The sequence below is a fragment of the Moschus berezovskii genome, chromosome 16 (genome assembly GCF_049115385.1).
Source record: "Moschus berezovskii isolate FMDL1 chromosome 16, NW_MosBer_1.0, whole genome shotgun sequence".
Taxonomy (NCBI): Eukaryota; Metazoa; Chordata; class Mammalia; order Artiodactyla; family Moschidae; genus Moschus; species Moschus berezovskii.
This window is the reverse complement of record NC_142475.1, coordinates 85,581,061-85,601,466: the sequence shown is the minus strand read 5'-3', so window position 1 is coordinate 85,601,466 and position 20,406 is coordinate 85,581,061. Positions and strand designations below refer to the sequence as shown.

Here is a 20,406-nt window from a genome sequence, read left to right as displayed (position 1 = left end):
TATCTCCGTCCTCAACCTCTACCCTTATTTTCAAATTTTTGTATGTAATATCTTCAGTTTTGGACATCTGTACTGAAATATCAATTTAGTATGCATAATACAAAGTTTAAAGTTTTTTACAATACAAAAGTTGTACCCTGTCTCATTAAATGGTACTACCTTCAATGTTATTGCTCAGACCATAAATTTCACCGTGTTTTTCACTCCCTTATTGATCTCCTATGACTTATTTAAACCTTTAGAAAATCCATCCGTCTCTACTTTTTAAATGTATCACAAACTTGATGATTCTCTACCCCATCTTCTTCGTGGCCATGGCAGCAGCTTCCTGCCAGGTATATCTACTAGTATTCTGACTTCTAACAATCTGTTTTCTTGAAGCAGCCCAACAGTTCTCTTTAATGTTGTTCTGATGATATTGCTCTACTGCTCCAAACTTCCACATCTTAAGTCACTTCTCTTGTGTCCCACTCTTTGCAACTCTATGGATGGTAGCCCACCAGGCTCATCTGTCCATGGAATTCCCCAGGCAAGAATACTGAAGTGGGTCACCACATCCTCTTTCAGGGGAGTTTTCCTATCCAGGGATCAAACTCACATTTCTTATATCTCTTGCATTGGCAGTTTTGTTTTTTTTTAACAACTAGTGTCACTAGTAGTTAACTACGTTTTTTTAACTACTAGTGGACTTCAATCATATACTCACAGTTTAATGTATATCTTTTAACATTTATAGTCTAAAGAACAGGTCCCCATGTTTAATTTGAAAAATCTAAGGCTTAGAAGTGAAGTGTTAGTCGCTCAGTTATGCCCAACTCTTTGCAACCCCTTGGACTGCAGTCCACAAGATTCCTTTGTCCATGGGATTTTCCAAGCAAGGATTCTGGAGTGTGTTGCCCTTTCCTTTTCCAGGGCATCTTTCTGACCCAGGGATGGAACCCAGGTCTCCTGCTCTGCAGGCAGATTCTTTACCAACTGAACTATGTGGGAAGTCCCCTAAGGCTTAGAACATCTCATTAATTTCCTGAAGGTCAAACATTTTAAATGATAAAACCAGAATTGGGATCAAAGTTTCATTTATTTCCCAAAATAATTTAATTTCTTGCATATTAAAGAAAGTTACACAATTATGAAGCCTGATTCCCAGTATTCACTATTGTCATATTTTGGAGGCATGCTTACAATGTGGTTGAAGAGTTTTAAGTTACTCACAAAGACTTAAAATTCTTCTAATTTCCTCCAAGTAATCTATAAAAAGAATTTAGTAAAGTAGCAGTAAGAGTCTGGAGAAAAACATACTTATAATCATCAAACTAAGTGCTTATCGTTGCTTTCATTACCTTTTCTGAATCTATGAACATGAACACCGAAGTCTTGATGAAGTACTTTAAATGATCAAAAAGCTAAATAAGTACCTGGCAAGTATTAAGTACTCAACAAATGTTACTTTCTGATCTTTTGTCTCTCTATCATTGATCTACCAAATTTTTTAATGTTTTTCTCCCCTCCCCCCCCCCCCATTTTACAACAGGTGTAATCTTCCCTGTGCATATAAATCATCATTTTCTTGGCATTGGTGGTGGTTTAGTTGTGAGGACATGTCTGACTCTTGCGATCCCATGAACTGTAGCCTGCCAGGCTCCTCTGTCGATGGGATTCTTCAGGCGAGGATACTGGAGCAGGTTGCCATTTCCTTCTCCAGAGGATCTTACCAACCCAGGAATCGAACCCTGGCCTCCTCCATTGCAGGAAAATTCTTTACCAACTGAGCTATGAGGGAAGCCTCTTGGCATTGTTCATAGCCTAATTTACTCTCCTCTTGAACGAACTCCTCATGGCATTTTATACCTCTGTGTTTCTCACTGTGTAAATGATAGGATTTAACATGGGAGTGAAGATTGCAGAGAACATAGTCACCCACTTGTCCACAGGGTATGTGGCCACAGGACCTGTGTAGGTGAATATACAAGGACCAAAAAAGTGTATCACTACTGTAAAGTGGGAGCCACATGTAGAGAGGGCGTTTTGCCATTTTCAGAACCAGGGGATTTCAGGGAGATCGGGATGATGATGTAGGAGATGTGGAGCAGGAAAAAAATTAGTAAACACATGCCTCCACTGTTAGTTGCCACCACCATTCCCAGCACGTAGGTGTCGCTGCAGGCAAGTTTCAACAATGAGAAAATATCACATCTGAAATGGTCAACGACATTGGAACCACAGAAGGTCACTTCAGCCATAAAGAGAATCTGCACGGTGGCGTGCAGTATCCCCCCAGTCCAGGCCACCAGCACCAGGAGCGGGCAGAGCCCCTGTCGCATGACGGCCGTGTCAAGGGAGGCTTGCAGATGGCCACGTAGTGGCCACAGGCCATGACAGTGAGGACGATGACCTCTGATCCTCCCAGGAAGTGCTCCAGAAAGAGCTGAGTCAGGCAGCCACCCCAAGAAATGGTTCTCCTCTGGTACAGCAGGTCAATGATCATTTTGGGGGTGCTGACAGAGGTGAAGGAGGCATCTAATAAGGCCAAGTAAGTGAGAAAAAAGTACATGGGAGCCAAAAGTGTAGAGCTGAAGGATAACAATGAGCAGGTTGGCGAACACAGTGAATAGGAAAATCAACAAAAAGACAATGAAGAGTATTTTCTGCAAATGTGGATTCTGTGTGACTCCCAAGAGAATGAATTTGGTCACATTGCTGGGAGACATGATGAGCTCCATCCAGTAAGTAACACCTTCCTGGGGACTAAATTACCTACACAGAGTACAGAATGCTGCCTATGAATCATATAAGGATTGTAGCTTGAACTTCTTAGAACAAAACTGAACCAGTCACAGTGACTGTGGAACCTGTCCTTGGCACTTTTGCACCAGTAATTTTTTCAACCCTCTCATTGTTTTTTTCCATGATGCTTTTCATCTTTTCAGACATCTAATACCTATCACCAGTAAAGCACATATAGAGCAATAGTTCACATTTATTTATTTATTTTTTACTTATCTACAAAATGTTTATTGGAGTATATTTGATCTGCAACACTGTTAGTTTCAGGTGTATAGCAAAGTGAATCAGTTATACATATATCCACTTTTTTTTTCAATTATTTCCCATATAGCACAATACAGAGGACATTTTTTATTCTTACAAATAAATTTTAGAATCAGTCTCTCAAATTTCATCACATATAAGTTTGATATTTTGATTGGTTTTCATTACATTTATAGATCAACACTTCTTTCTTCACTTCTTAAAAATACTTGCATAAAATCATAAGCAGGTTTGAATTTTTTTATTTTTTTAGTTTTCTTCTTTTTTTTTTTTTTTTTTAATTTAATGGTCTGTTTGCCTGTCTCTGCTGCTACATCGCGACTTTAACAAACAGGAACTTGGTGTTCACTAACGGATGCCACCAGACCCTAGCACAGGCTCACAAGTGCTGACTAAGCATCGCTGTGATGACTGCTCAAGATTTTCATGAGATTAATACCATATGAGTAAGAGATCTAGTGCCTAGAATGTAGATCTAGCTGTTAGTATTATAAATTTGTTAAATGAATGCTCAAATCTCACTTTATCAAAGTTTACTCACATGGTCATGCAGAAAGTTCACATTTTTTTTTTAAGTAATTTATTTTTTATTGGAGGCAAATTATTTTACAATATTATATTGGTTGGTTTTGCCATACATATTTTTTTAATTTTTATTTTTATTGGAGGCTAATTATTTTACAATATTATATTGGTTGGTTTTGCCATACATTGACATGAATCCGCCCTATGCTTAGAAAACACTGATCTATCTACACGAGATCTGGATATTAGATTCTCTTTCTGGTTCTGACTTCATGTGACTGCCAAGTAATCTCAGAACCCCATGTTTTCTGAGCCTTTCTTTGTGTATGTGTGGTTACACATTGAAATTCTCAGATGTATCTTGTAAGCTGAGTGTTGCCCCAAAGAGGTAAGAGTTTCTCCCTCTTCCATGAGAATTTTCATTTGAACACTCAACTCTACCTAGGCTAACAAAGATACCACCATAAATCTCTATCATAAGCAGGCAGTTTTGAGAAATGTATATGAGTCATTGAGATGTATTGAGATGCACCCTCCCTGTGACCTATCAGAACACACATACTTTTCAAGTGTGTTTCCTCACTTGCTGCAGTGCCTGAAACCTATGACGTGATGAGTAAATGCTCAGGGAATTGCCATTTTCCATGGATAAGATTAATCCTGCTTCCTCAGGCTATAAACATGGAGGAATTTAGTGTTTTTGTTCTCCTGCTCTGTTTACTGTTACTCTCTATGAGAAACATGAACTGTATAAAGGAGGCAATTTTCCAGTTTAATTATTTCTCACACACTTTAGAGGTTAAGTGTGGAAATATTCTTGCTTCAAGGAAAGGGTATTTACTGGGTCCTTTTACTTTAAAGATGATTATGGCATTTTTAATTGATATTTTTATTCTTAAAACTCTGACCCACATGCAATATAACATAGTTATATAAAGTAAATTTACAACTTCAGTAGACATGGATAAAATCTCTTGTATATGTGTTCAATACAGTAGCATCTATCAAGCAAAGGAAATCCGTATTTTATTTTAAAAATAAAAAATAATGTGGGGAACAGGAAGAAACAGTCCACTAGATAATATAAAAATAGTACTTGCGTGCTCAGTTGCTTCAGTCATGCCCAACTCATTGTAACCCCATGGACTGTAACCCACCAGTCTCCACTGTCCATTGGATTTTCCTAGCCAGAATGATGGAGTGGGTTGCGGTGTCCTCCTCTAGGGGATCCTCACAACCCAGGGATCAAACCCAAGTCTCCTGCATCTCCTGCATTGCAGGTGTGTTCTATACCACTGAGCCATAGATGATGCACTAGGTATACACAGACTAACACAAACATGTATCAAATTGATTATTTATCATGTATACCATAAATTCATTCATTCAGCAAATATTTATTTATACAACTTACTATGTATCCTAATGTGTATGTTTGATTACACAAAGCTGTAAAAAGTTTCCTTGTTAAATGCCTTTAATGCCTGAAATTTTATTGCCAAACATCAGGACTTCATCCATCCATGATAGACATGACCTTCCCACTCATCTATATTTCTGCTGCATGCATGTTCAGCCACAGGTAGATAAGGTTTTGTGCCTCCCATCCTAAGACTCTTCAGCAAGTGCAGAATTATACTATAGGAGATGAGTAAGACCATGACGATGATTACATAGAATGTTCCATCATTGGTAACAGCTGTGAGGCCAATAATGTAGGTGTCAGTGCAGACAAGCTTTAACTGTGGATACAAGTCACAGGTGAAGTGGTCAATGATATGAGAGCCATAGAACGGAAGACTGTGAACAAAGAGAATATGAACTACAGCAAGTAAAAGGCCACCAGCCTAGGCCAATATCAGAGTAAGAACATGTACTTTCTCATTCATGATTATAAAATAATACAAGGCTTTGCATATGGCCACATAGTATTCATAGATCATGACCACCAGAGTAAAACCTCCATATTGCTAAATAAGTGTTCAGTAAATAGCTGAGTCATGCAACTTGAAATGGTTTTATTCTCATGCTGCTGCTGCTGCTGCTAAGTTGCTTCAGTCGTGTCTGACTCTGTGTGACCCCATAGACGGCAGCCCACCAGGCTCCACTGTCCCTGGGATTCTCCAGGCAAGAAATAGAGTAAGTTAATTATCAAATTTGAGTGACTTTAGAATAAACAGCTTCCATAAGTGATGAGTAGCCAAGAAAGAAGTACATAGGGGCATCCAGGGTTGGGGTGAACACTGCAGTCAGGACAATGAGTAGGTTGCACATCATGGTCACAATGTAGATGAGCAAGAACATGACACATAATATTTTCTGACCCTGAACATACTGAGTGAGTCCAAGAGGACAAACTTATTGTTACTTTGTTCCATAGGTCCTTCTGTATGTCTTATTTCTGAGTTCGGGACAAAATTACCTGTAAATATAATTGTTAATGGTGAGTTCCTGAAATCTTATGGTAATTTATTTTCTCAACAAGTAAGCAGTATGACTTATTATGTTCTGGCACTTTCAAATATTATGATCAAGGCTTTTAAAACATCATCCCTCACATCAATTATCTGGGATACTGATAGAGATGTGAGTGATTAGAGATATATGTGGAAAAGGACACATTATTAAAGAGATGAGGTGTCACAACTAGTTCTCCATCTGGAAGCTAAATAAATTGTACATACAGCTAATATCTTTAAAAAAAAACTGGTTAAAGTTTTTAAAAAAAGTAAAGCAAAATTTACTCCCTATTTACTGTCCATTTCATTAAGGAGGTGACTTCATTATAGAATTGAAAGAATCTTCTTACCCAAGCACTGAAATTCCAAATAGATACATTGACAATTTCAATATTTTTAAGAATTTAGAAAGTGATACCACAACACTAGTAGAGAAAATAGTTTGAAGAAAAATTTTCATGTTATATGACATACACAGTTAATATTTAATATAAAGATCCTTAAACTAATAAAAGATAAGAATAAAGAATATAAAATAAATTAAAATATGAACAGACAAATACGGAAAACCTTCAAATGGCCAACAAGCATAATTTAAAATCTTAAAGCTCACCCATGAACAGATAAGTAGCAATTGAAGCCATATCTTGCTAACCACAGTATTGACTTGGGTTTTTGAAAGTCACTCAATCAAGGTCTACAGATTCCACCACATCTTTGAACTTTTAACAGATTAACAGACAACATTTAGAGAACATATTTGTTGAACCTACCATCAGTTTTACATATATCTGCCTATGAAAATATCCCAAATAATTATACTTGAAATCAATGTCTAAGAGTGTATTTCAGAAGGTAAATGTATCCCATATCTTTAGAATTAAAATATATATAAAAAGAGTATTGCAGAATAGAATATTTTAATAATCATATAAAATATTTATTTAATAATATTTAAATATTTACATATGTAACAATTGCAAGGGTTTCCTAACATGGCTAATTTTGAAAATCACAGAGATTCTTAGACTTAATTCTCATACCACCAATGTTCTCCTGCAAAGTGGAAAGGCTGGTTTAGAATTTTATGTCTAAATATACTTCCTGGAATACCTGTATAAGGAGAAACCCAGTCAACCCACGTTCTGGGTTCTGATGCCTTCTCCCTTGTTTTTCATGCCCTGATGCCATCTCTGGGAACACAGAGAGCAAGGTACACACAGCATCACTGGATCTTGAACTGGTTCCATGTGATCAACTATTTCCATGCTTGCAAGAAATCTAATTCATCTCAATTATTCAGAGAAAATACTACTTTTCAAATTGTCGGGATTTTCAAAATGAATATGAATGTCCTACTGTCTAAAGAATACTTAATCTTGACGGTGAACAGAAACTCAAAATATTCATTGTTGGCCAAATTTGTCCTGATAACAAACAAATGTTAATCAACATTTTGATTGGAGATTAAACTACAAAGTGTGCAAAAATTGTTTAAAATAAAATAGTTGCTGTTTTTGTTTATATAATCAAAGTGAAATAGTGAAATAGCCTATTTTTATTTTGAGCCTCAATCAGTTACACTGTCCTGTCTTCATACAACATTGTTGAACTTTGGATTTCCTGAAGGATGGAGAATAATTTCATATATGTACATTATTATGTTTTGAGTACAACATTTTAATTTGAAGAACCTTCTCATGTGAGCACTGCTACAGACAAATCCTCTCTGAGGTAGGGGCCTAAAGACAAATGCTTTGTCTGCATTTAACTATGGGACCTACTACTGAGTCATTCAATTAGTTCATCTCCAATTAAAAAAAATGGTGATTCTTGTCTAATTAAAATCATTGGGACCTTAATCATGATTTTGTGGGTAGACTCTTTATCTCCACAGATGACACCAGGATAATCACCATGTAGAACTAGACTAACAGAACTCTGTCTCTGGGGGGGAAATTATTTAAGATTAAAAAAAAAAAAAAAAACCTTGAAATCATATCACATAAAAGAAAATGTCCATTCTGGGGAGAAATAAAATAACTTCAAAATATGCAAATATGTTTACATTTAAGCTTTGTCTTTGAAGGTGATATCTGAACAAATTTCCAAATATTATGAATGTTAATTTCAGAACCAGTTATTTAAGGTTTATTTCAAATACAGATAAAGGTTGTGACATAATTTCAGACAGGCAAGTTGATAGAATCTGTGATGGTATCAAAGTGGGGAAAGAGAAAATATTTGTGGGACTATTCCAATCACCTCAAAGTGCTCAACATTCACCAAAGTAGAAAATACCCTGGACCATGACAGAAGTTGCAATACATCTTTTAGGACTTAAATCATACAGCATGCATATATTATAATAGTGTAGTTCAGTAGTTCAACTAGAAATCGATAACAAAATATAACTTTTTCAATTTTTTATTTTTTTTAATTGGAGGCTAATTACTTTACAATATTATATTGGTTGTTTTTGCCATACATTGACATGAATCTACCCCGGGTGTACATGTGTTCCCCATCTTGAACCCCCCTCCTACCTCCCTCTCCATCCCAACCTCTGGATCATCCCAGTACACCAGCCCCGAGCATCCTGTCTCATGCATCGAACCTGGACTGGCGATTCATCTCACATATGATAATATACATGTTTCAATGCCATTCTCCCAAATCATCCCACCCTCGCCCTCTCCCACAGAGTCCAAAAGACTGTTCTAAACAACTGTGTCTTTTTTGGTGTCTCGTATACAGGGTTCAGAGAAGGCAACGGCAAGCCACTCCAGTACACTTGCCTAGAAAATCACATGGATGGAGGAGCCTGGTAGGCTTCAGTCCGTGGGGGTCGCTAAGGGTCGGACACAACTGAGCGATTTCACTTTCACTTTCACACATTGGAGAAGGAAATGGAATCCCACTCCAGTGTTCTTGCCTGGAGAATCCCAGGGACGGGGGAGCCTGGTGGGCTTCCGTCTATGGGGTCACACAGAGTCGGACACTACTGAAGCGACTACTGAAGTGTGAAAGTGAAAAGTGAAAGTGAAGTCGCTCAGTCTTGTCTGACTAGCAGCGACCCCATGGACTGCAGCCCACCAGGCTCCTCTGTCTGTGCTATTTTCTAGGCAAGAGTACTGGAGTGGCTTGCCATTGCCTTCATTGGTGTTTTTCTTTCTGGCTTACTTCACTCTCTATAATAGGCTCCAGTTTCATCCACCTCATTAGAACTGATTCAAAAGTATTCTTTTTAATGGCTGAATAATACTCCATTGTGTATATGTACCAAAGCTTTCTTATGAATTCGTCTACAGATGGATATCTAGGCTGCTTCCATGTCCTCGCTATTATAAACAATGCTGCAATGAATATTGGAGTACATGTGTTTCTTTCAATTCTGGTTTCCTCGGTGTGTATGCCCAGGAGTGCTATTGCTGGATCATATGGCAGTTCTATTTCCAGTTTTTTGAGGAATTTCCACGCTGTTCTCCATAGTGGCTGTACTAGTTTGCATTCCCACCAACAGTGTAAGAGGGTTCCCTTCTCTCCACACTGTCTCCAGCATTTATTGCATGTAGAATTTTGGATAGAAGCCATTCTGACTGGTGTGAAATGGTATCTCATTGTGGTTTTGATTTGCATTTCTCTGATTATGAGGGATGTTAAGCATTTTTTATGTTTGTTAGCCATCTTTATGTCTTCTTTGGAGAAATGTCTGTTTAGTTCTAGACTCTGCACAGCAAAGAAAACTATAAGCAAGGTGAAAAGACAGCCTTCAGAATGGGAGAAAATAATAGCAATACTTAATTTTATATTTGTGTATATTTAAGAAACACTTCGGAGAAGGCAATGGCAAGCCACTCCAGTACTCTTGCCTAGAAAATCCCATGGACGGAGGAGCCTGGTAGGCTGCAGTCCATGTGGTCGCTACGAATCAGACATGACTGAGCGACTTCTCTTTCCCTTTTCACTTTCACACATTGGAGAAGGAAATGGCAACCCACTCTAGTGTTCTTGCCTGGAGAATCCCAGGGACAGGAGAGACTGATGGGCTGCCGTCTATGGGATCACACAGAGTCGGACACGACCGAAGTGACTTAGCAGCAGTAGCAGTAGCAGCCATGCATATGTATGGAATTTAGAAAGATGGTAACTATAACCCTGTATATGAGACAGCAAATGAGACACTGATGTGTAGAGGTCTTTTGGACTCTGTGGGAGATGGTGAGAGTCGGATGATTTAGGAGAATGGCATTGAAACATGTATATTATCACATGTGAGATGAATCGCCAGTCCAGGTTCGATGCATGATACAGGATGCTCAGGGATGGTGCACTGGGTTGATCCAGAGGGATGGTATGGGGAGGGACATGGGAGGACAATTCAAGAAGGGGAACACATGTACACCTGTGAATATACAAGGTCCAAAAACGAGTATCACTACTGTAAAATGGGAGCCACATGTAGAGAGGGCTTTGCGTCGTCCTTCAGCACTATGGGATTTCAGGGAGCTCAGAATTACTATGTAGGAGATGAGAAGGAGGAAAAAAATGAGCAAGGCCATGCCCCCAGTGTTAACTGCCACCACCAATCCAAGCCTGTAGGTGTCAGTGCAGGAAATTTCCAATAGTGAGTAGAAATCACACATGAAGTGATCAATGACATTGGTACCACAGAAGGTCAAATCTACTGTGAAAAGAATATTCACGGTGGTGTGCAGGATCCCCCCAATCCAGGCCACCACCGCCAGGAGCTGGCAGAGCCCCTGTGGCATGATGGTTGTGTAGTGCAGAGGCTTGCAGATGTCCACGTAGCGGTCATAGGCCATGACAGTGAGGACGATGACCTCTGACCCTCCCAGAAAGTGCTCCAGAAACAGCTGAGTCAGGCAGCCACCCCAGGAGATGGTTCTCCTCTGGTACAGCAGGTCAATGGTCATTTTAGGGGTGCTGACGGAGGTCAAGGAGGCATCTAACAAGGACAAATGGGTGAGAAAGAAGTACATGGGAGCTGAAAGTGTGGGGCTGAGGGAGATGGTGATGACGATGAAAAGACTGGCCAAGACAGTGAATAAGAAAATGAACAGAAAGGCAACTAAAAGTATTTTCTGCAAGTGTGGATTCTGTGTGAGTCCCAGGAGAACAAATTCAGTCACATTGTTGGGAAGCCTGAAGAAATCCATTTAGTAAGCAGCACATTCCTCGGGCCTCAATTACCTACAAAGGAATAAAGAATGATACCTATTAATCATGAAAGGATTGTGTTCTAAAAGTCACAAAAAAAAAAAACAACAGTCTATTCACTGTAATTGTGGAGCATTTCCTCAGCATTTTGCCCCAGTACATATTTCAAGTCTTCCTTATTTTCTCTGTAATACTTTAGACACTTAGCCCCTGTTGCCTGTGAAACACTTCCACAGCAACATTTTACGTGTAATTTGCTAAGAAAACACTGGGCTGTCTACATGAGATCTAAATTCTCATTCTGGTTCTCCATGTGACTCTGCAAAGCTTCAGAGTGTCCCACGTTTCTGAGTTTCCCTCTGTGTCTGTGAGGGTACAAATTTTAATTCTCAGATGTAACTTTTTAAGTTTACAATCGTTTCAAAGTTAAGAATTTTTCCCCCTTCCATGAGAATTTACATTTAAATTCTCAGCTCTAAAGTGGAAGGAAAGGAACCATCAGTAATTATGTCTGTTATAAGAAGGGAGTTTTAAAAAATGTGTATCAATCATTGGGAGACACTCTACCTGGTATCAACCAGAACACATAAACTATTCCTTTGTTTCCTCACTTATCTCTAGTGCCTGACATGATGTTTGCAGTGCCTGAAACCTACTGCATGAGTGCTCAGTTATATCCCACTTTTTTTGACCCCATGGACTATAGTCTGCCCACAAGGTTGCTCTGTCCATGGAATTTTCTAGGCCAGAATACAGGAGTGGGTTGCCATTTCCTACTCAAGGGGATCTTCCCAAGCCAGGGATTGAACCTGTATCACCTGTATCTCTGCATTGACAGATAGATTGTTTACCACTGCACCACCTGGGAAGCCCCTGAAACCTATTAGGTGATAAATAAATACTTAGTGAATTGCCATTTGCCATAAGTAAAGTATGACTGCTTCCCCTGACCATAAACCTATGATAAATTCAAGTGTTCTTTCCCCCCTGCTCTGTTTATCATTAGTCTCGGCTTTATGAGAACCATAAATATTTGAAAGGAAGCTGCACTCCAGTTTAATAGTTTCTGACACAGTATTAATGTGTGTAATAAATATGAATACATTTAGTTATCTCTAGGAAAAAGCATGTTACTGGGTTATTTTACCTTCAATTTAATTATGGTGTTTATTTATTGTTATTTTTTAGTCTTCAAATTTGTGTCCCACATACAGTTTGAAGTGAAGTGAAGTGAAGTGAAGTGAAAGTCACACAGTCGTGTCCGACTCTTTGTGACCCCATAGACTGTCCATGGAATTCTCTAGGCCAGAATACTGGAGTAGGTAGCCTTTCCCTTCTCCAAGGGATCTTCCCAACCCAGGGATCGAACCCAGGTCTCCTGCATTGCAGACAGATTCTTTACCAGCTAAGCCACAAGGGAAGCCCCAACAGTTTAGCATATTTATATTCAGTAAATTTACAGCTTCTATAGACATGGATGAACAACTCGTGTAGGTGTTAAGCACACACAGATTTTTCACACAGAAGATATCCATATTTTCAAAGTTCTGAAAATAAAAATTTTATGTGGAAAACAAAGAAATAGATTGGTAGGTAAGATAGAAAGTTAGCGTGTTACACTTGTAACATGTATACACAGACTAACACAAACACATACGTAATCTACTTAAGTACCTATTATATGCTTACTCATACAACAAACATTTATTGATCACTTATTGTGTATATTAATGTATGTTTATTCTCACAGTGTCATGCATGAAGAGTGTCCTAGTTAGGGGCCTTTAACGCCTGAAATTTCGTTACCAAACAGCAGCAAGTTGTCCTTCCATGGTAGGAATGGAATTCCCACTCCTTTATGTTTCTGCTGCATACAGCCCCATGTCTTCTTCTCCCAACTTCCCAAGGCATTCATCTTCCTGGTCCTAGGCTGCTGCATTACCATTATAACAGAATGAAAAATTTGGGGAACATTTTCCAAAGAAAATAGAAGAGAAAACATAAATATAAAATGTATTCTGCAAAACATTGTCTTCCTTTTCAAAGATAAATGGATAAACTTTTATTTTTTAATTATCTGGAGGAGAATTTTATACCTATGTAAAATGTGCAACAGTTCCTTTGCATTTTATCATTTCCAAGTGGGATTCCCCCAATAGAATAGAAAAGGATATAGTGTACATAAAGTAAGAGTTAAACCTACTTAATAAAAATTTTCAAAATAAAGATGAAAAATATAAACCACTTTTCCATTTATCTTTGGCTCTACCCTGACAGAAAATACAGGGCTTTAACAAAAAATAAATAATTAAATATTAAAAATTAAATAAAAATATATTTATAAAATATTATTAAATATATTTATAGAATGTAAAAATATGTTTATAAAATATAAAAATATATTTAAAGGACAAAAATAATTTATAATTGTGTTCAACACAATATTAGGAGCTGCATAAATTTTAGAAACAGCATGGAATGTTAAAAATTGGAGAAATGGGTAATTAAATGTAGGGCATCACTTTGCTTATTGTGTAGGTTTTTAAAATTGTGCAGTATCACTGGAAGATTCTTAATTTGTAATATAAAGTGGAGAATGTCTAGATGCAATTTGAATTGCATAACTATTCTAATGATAACTAGTGTATTACTCAAACTACATTTAAATATATATTAATAAGAAAAAAAGGCCCAAAACTTTCTATTTCTAAATTAACAATATTATATATGTGTCTATGTTTCTTAAAATTTTGTATGCTGAAAATGGGATTTTGATTTCAGGTGAAGATAAGTGGTGATTGCATGATTTGTAAGATCCATTTAAACCCAAAAACCTATGATTATATAATTTCCTAGGGGAAAAAAAGCTCACTTGTGCTAACCTATATGTGACATGGATCCATGGTCAAGGCCTCAGACAGTTCTTAGTTCACCAAGAAAAAAGTGAAGTTGTAAGATTTTAAAGTGTCAACTAGCTCAGCTAAAATAAGTATCCTTGTTGATTTATAAATGGTACCTTTGGATGAGCCTTAAAACTACTGCCCTATATTTTGTTTGTAGGAAAATCTGTAGTTTCCTAGCTGTGGCTAATAAGACCCAGGAGGTATTCCACCATCATTAGCAGACATTTCCAAATACTCAATTATTTCATGTAAATTAACTGAAGAGCACAGGAGAACTTTTATTGAACCCATCTTTAATTTTGAACTCCTCTTGTGTCTACAAGAAGACAAAACATTATGACAAGAGTAAGAAAACAGTTGAGTATTTATGAATTTAGGTATTTGATAACGTGTTTATTATGAGGTCTTAATATTTAGTATTATACAATTTAAATATCTGTTGGCAACTGATTTTTAAATTTTATTATAATAATTATTTTTAAATTGATTTATTATTCATGCTAATCATAGCTTTTAAATATTGCTTTTCTATATCCATTAATTTATAAATCCTACTGCAGTATTGTCACTTCACACCAACAAGTAAAGTGCACTGTACTTCTTTGAATTAGTTCTTGTGTCAGTTCTGGAATTAAATTAGCATGATAATATTGAAGATAAATTATACTGAGATATGCTGAAATGCACTTATTGAAGTCATTTATACAATATTCATATGGAATATGAAAACTAGGTAATAATATTCACAATTTATAACAAGGACATATAACACAGGATAAAAGAATGCCACTTGACAAGGAGAAATAAGAAGCCAGGAGACCAAATCTTGGACCAGGATCCTTATCTAAATTATTTTACAACTGAAGTGACATGACACATTTATGCTACCACCTACCATAAAGCCCATTACAATTATCTATGTAAATAAATAAATAACAATTTGATATTTGAAATAATTTCATCAATAAATTTAAATAAATTCAGCTCAGAAGTATTCCTGTATAGATCAGCACTCATTTGGCATGTTTGAATATGTTTGTGCTACTAAGACGAAAAATAAGTTGTAGCTAAAGCTCGATTATAGGGGCTTCCCTGCTGGTTCAGATGGCTAATAATTGCCTACAATGAAGAAGACCTGGGTTCGATCCCTGGGTTGGGAGGATCACCTGGAGAAGGGAATGCAATCCACTCCAGTATTCTTGCCTGGGAAATCCCATGGACAGAGGGACCTGGCGGGTTAGAGACCATGGGGTCGCAAAGAGTTAGATACTACTGAGAGACTAATACTTGAGCTTCCCTGGTGGCTCAGATGGTAAAGAATCTGCTTGCAATGGGGAAACCTGGGTTGAGACCTGGGTTTGATCCCTGGGTCTGGAAGATGTCCCAGAGAAGAAAATGGCTACATACTCCAGTATGCTTGACTGGAGAATCCCATCGACAGAGGAGCCTGGCAGTCTACAGAAGTCCATGGGGTCACAAAGATTCAGACATGACTGAGTGATTAACTGGTTGGTTGGTAAAGTTCAATTGGCTCCACAGAATGTGAGCAGCATGTACAATCAAAGAAAAGAGTTTTAAGAAAGTGAAACCATTTGATCAAACATATTCATTGCACTCTCCATTAGGGTGCACAAATAATATTTGTGATGTCAGATGCCGAAGACAGTTTGGGAATTTGAAATTATCTAAACAACTATTAGTGTTATGGATTTTCCTGAAGTGTCATCATGAAAATGTTGTAGACTTGTCTTTATATTTGGAATGAAAGTCAGATCAGAGAAATAGCATGTACTGACAAAGTCATCATCCCCAACCTCATAAAAGATTGAAACCCATTCAGAATTGTCTGTTAAGTGGTCATTCAGCTTCTACTTAAATAGCTACAGTGCTGGGTAGAGAAATTGATTTATAACCCCTACAAAAATCCCATGGACAGAGGAGCCTGGTAGGCTGCAGTCCATGGGGTCGCTAAGAGTCGGACATGACTGAGCGACTTCATTTTCACTTTTCACTTTCATACATTGGAGAAGGAAATGGCAACCCACTCCAGTGTTCTTGCCTGGAGAATCCCAGGGACGAGGGAGCCTGGTGAGCTGCCGTCTATGGGGTCACACAGAGTCGGACATGACTGAAGTGACTTAGCACCAGCAGCACACTTGTCTATCCAACTCCCCAAGCATGAAAACAGCATAGACAGGAAAGAGGGTGGAATCAGTTCCAAATCATAGAAGGGTCCATGCAAATATTCTTCTAAAGAAGAGTTCCTGGGGCTATACCAGGAAAATCTCCTTCCAGAATACAAGTTCAAGGACACAGGGATTTAAAATTACACAGAGATAGCAACTAAGATTCTCAAAACTGAAGGGTAAACTAGAATGAAAGCAAGAGAAATTATATATGGATCTTATTATTGTTGATCAGAAATTAGTTGAAGGATGGTTCAATTTTTGCTGTCAGGGAATAATTTCACAAAAACAAGGTACCTGCTAAAGTGTTCTTATGGGCAGCTTCATGCATTTCAATAGGTAGACAAACATATCCTTAAAAGAACAAAGCCCTCAGGAACAGAGATCCTGTTGTTTTAGTCCAGTCCAAGGAATCTTTCATCACACAAGGACAAGGACATCTCCAAAGTTTTTTTTTTTTTTTTTTTTAGCCAGGAATGGAAATGTTTTGGGGAGGTGAACTGTCATCTCATAACTCCTCCAATTTTACTTCTAATTGAAGTAGAAGTAAATAAACAATATTTATGGCTATGAACATATTGTTCTGGATAGAATTACAAAACTGGGAAACACCTTTAAATTTACCTAAGCAAGGAGCTTATAGAAACAGGGAAAGTTGTTTAAGGTTATAGAAGATGATGGCGTAGTCTGAAAGAAAACTAATGTCTCCTGATCCTGAAGCAAATGTCCTTACATTTTCATGACAACAATATATTTGCTAAATATTGTTATGATTTCCTTTTTTTTTTAATTTAGCAACTATTTTTTATTTTTTCGTAGTTTTATAAAATTTTTTGATGTGTTGTTCATTTACAAATTTGTGTCAATTTCTACTACCTAGCAAAGTGATTCAGTTTTATATATATATATATATATATATATTTCATATTCTTTTCCAATATGATTTATCACAGGATATTGAATATAATGCCCTTGTTTTACAGTAGGACATTGTTGTTTATCCATCCTATATATCATAATTTGCGTTTGTTAACCCCAAATTTCTTGACAAAATACGGCACAAATGAACTTACCTATAAAATGAAAACAAACTCTCAAACAGGCAACAGACTTGTAGTTGCCATGGGAGAAGGCAATGGCAAGCCACTCCAGTACTCTTGCCTAGAAAATCCCATGGACGGAGGAGCCTGGTAGGCTGCAGTCCATGGAGTTGCTACAAGTCAGACATGACTGACTGACTTCACCTTCACTTTCACATATTGGGAAGGAAATGGCAACCCACTCCAGTGTTCTTGCCTGGAGAATCCCAGGGACGGGGGGGCCTGGTGGACTGCCGTCTGTGGGGTCACACAGAGTCGGACACGACTGAAGTGACTTAGCAGCAGTAGCAGCAGCAACCCCAAACTCCCAATCCACACCTCCTCAACACCCCTTCTCCCATGACAACCATGTGCCTCCTGCATTGTAGGATAATTATTTAACCTCTAAACCATCAGGACACCACTAAAGCTGATTGCCAGGTTTTGTTACCAGACTATATTGTTTTATTTGACAGAGACATCGTTCATGAAATCCTGTCTCTCAGAAAACAGTCTTGAAATACAATATTAACTGCCTCTTACCAAGGTCCGTCTAGTCAAGGCTATGGTTTTTCCAATGGTCACGTATGGATGTTATAGAGTCCTTTGGACTACAAGGAGATCCAACCAGTCCGTTTTAAGGAGATCAACCCTGGGTGTTCATTGGAAGGACTGATGTTGAAGCTGAAACTTTGGCCACCTCATGAGAAGAATTGACTCACTGGAAAAGACTCTGATGCTGGGAGGGATTGGGGGCAGGAGGAGAAGGGGACGACAGAGAATGAGATGGCTGGATGGCATCACCGACTCGATGGACATGAGTTTGAGTGAACTCCGGGAGTTGGTGATAGACAGGGGGGCCTGGCATGCTGTGATTCATGGGGTCACAAAGAGTCAGACATGACTGAGCGACTGAGCTGAACTGAACGGAATGTGGTTAGAAGCGTGTGATTGAAGAAACTTATTACTCTGGATTCGCATGGGGCTAAGGATATGGGCAATGGATGCTTTTCAGGAGTAAATGACACTAAATGAGAAACTTCATATCATGATTTTAAATACCTTTTACAAAGAGAGTTCTTATGTTCAAATTTCTTATATTTCTTATATTTGTCAAAGTCTTCTCAAACAGTTCAGTTCAGTTCAGTCGCTCAGTCGTGTGCGACTCTCCGCAACCCCATGGATCACAGCACGCCAGGCCTCCCTGTCCATCACCAACTCCCGGAGTTCACTCAAACTCATGTCCACAGAGTCGGTGATGCCATCCACCCATCTCATTCTCTGTCGTCCCCGTCTCCTCCCACCTCCACCCTTTCCCAGCATCAGAGTCTTTTCCAGCTAGTCAACTCATCGCATGAGGTGACCAAAGTATTGCAGTTTCAGCTTTAGCATCAGTCGTTCCAGTGAACACCCAGGATTGATCTCCTTTAGAATGGACTGGTTGGATCTCCTTGCAGTCCAAGGGACTTTCAAGAGTCTTCTCCAACACCACAGTTCAAAAGCATCAATTCTTCGGCGATCAGCTTTCTTCACAGTCCAACTCTCACATCCATATATGACCACGGGAAAAACCATAGCCTTGACTAGACAGACCTTGGTTGGCAAAGTAATGTCTCTGCTTTTTAATATACTATCAAGGTTGGTCATAACTTTCCTTCCAAGGAGTAAGTGTCTTTTAATTTCATGGCTGCAATCAGCATCTGCAGTGATTTTGCAGCACAAAAAAAGAAAGTCTAACACTGTTTCCACTGTTTTCCCATCTATTTCCCATGAAGTGATGGGACCAGATGCCATGATCTTTGTTTTTTGAATGTTGAGCTTCAAGCCAACCTTTCACTCATCTCTTTCACTTTCATCAAGAGGCTGAAGTTTTCATCAAGAACTAAAGTTCCTCTTCACTTTCTGCCATAAGGGTGGTGTCATCTGCATATCTGAGGTTATTGATATTTCTCCCGGCAATCTTGATTCCAGCTTGTGCTTCTTCCAGCCCAGCGTTCCTCATGATGTACTCTGCATATAAGTTAAATAAGCAGGATGACAATATACAACCTTGACGGACTCCTTTTCCTATTTGGAACTAACTGTTGTTCCATGTACAGTACTGACTGTTGCTTCCTGACCTGCAGACAAGTTTCTCAAGAGGCAGATCAGGTGGTCTGGGATTCCCATCTCTTTCAGAATGTTCCACAGTTTATTGTGATCCACACAGTCAAAGGCTATGGCATAGTCAATGAAGCAGAAATAGATGTTTTTCTTGAACTCTCTTGCTTTCTCCATGATCCAGTGGATGTTGGCAATTTGATCTCTGGTGCCTCTGCCTTTTTTAAAACCAGCTTGAATATCTGGAAGTTCACGGTTCACATATTGCTGAAGCCTGGCTTGGAGAATTTTGAGCATGACTTTACTAGCGTGTGAGATGAGTGCAACTGTGCAGTAGTTTGAGCATTCTTTGGCATTGTCTCTCTTTGGGATTGAAATGAAGACATCTTTTCCAGTCCTGTGGCCACTGCTGAGTTTTCCAAATCTGCTGGCATATTGAGTGCAGCACCTTCGCAGCATCATCTTTCAAGACTTGAAATAGCTCAACTGGAATTCGATCACCTCCACTAGCTTTGTTCGTAGTGATGCTTTCTAAGGCCCACTTGACTTCACATTCCAAGATGTCTGGCTCTAGGTCAGTGATCACGTTATCGTGACTAATAATAGCAAACATTTGGTTTATCAAATTTTAAGTAATTTGTTCCTCCACTTTTGGATGTTGCTATAAAAATGTAAGTCTGAGTCCCTCTCCAGAATCATAATTTAAATCCTTTTAAATGTGGTAGTATGTGAAGGGGGACCTTTGGGAAATGACTAAGTCATGAAGGTAGCATTCTGGTGTTTCGGGTTATAGTGTGTACTTGAAAGCCACTCAGCCGTGTCCAACTCTTTTCAACACATGAACTATACAGTCCATAGAATTCTCCCGACCAGAATACTGAAGTGGGTAGCCTTTCCCTTCTCCAGGGGATCTTACAAACCTAGG

General features: G+C 38.4%; 1 protein-coding gene and 1 pseudogene across 1 annotated transcript; both read right to left on the bottom strand.

Moving 5' to 3' along the window:
- Positions 1-1,803: 1,803 nt before the first annotated feature.
- LOC129560074 (olfactory receptor 4C3D-like) lies at positions 1,804-2,720 on the bottom strand (annotated as a pseudogene).
- Positions 2,721-10,351: 7,631 nt separating this feature from the next.
- On the bottom strand, positions 10,352-11,212 carry LOC129560072 (olfactory receptor 4C3D-like). Its single transcript, XM_055431995.2, has one exon. It carries the CDS (start codon positions 11,210-11,212, stop codon positions 10,352-10,354), a length of 861 nt encoding a protein of 286 aa, XP_055287970.2.
- Positions 11,213-20,406: the final 9,194 nt, after the last annotated feature.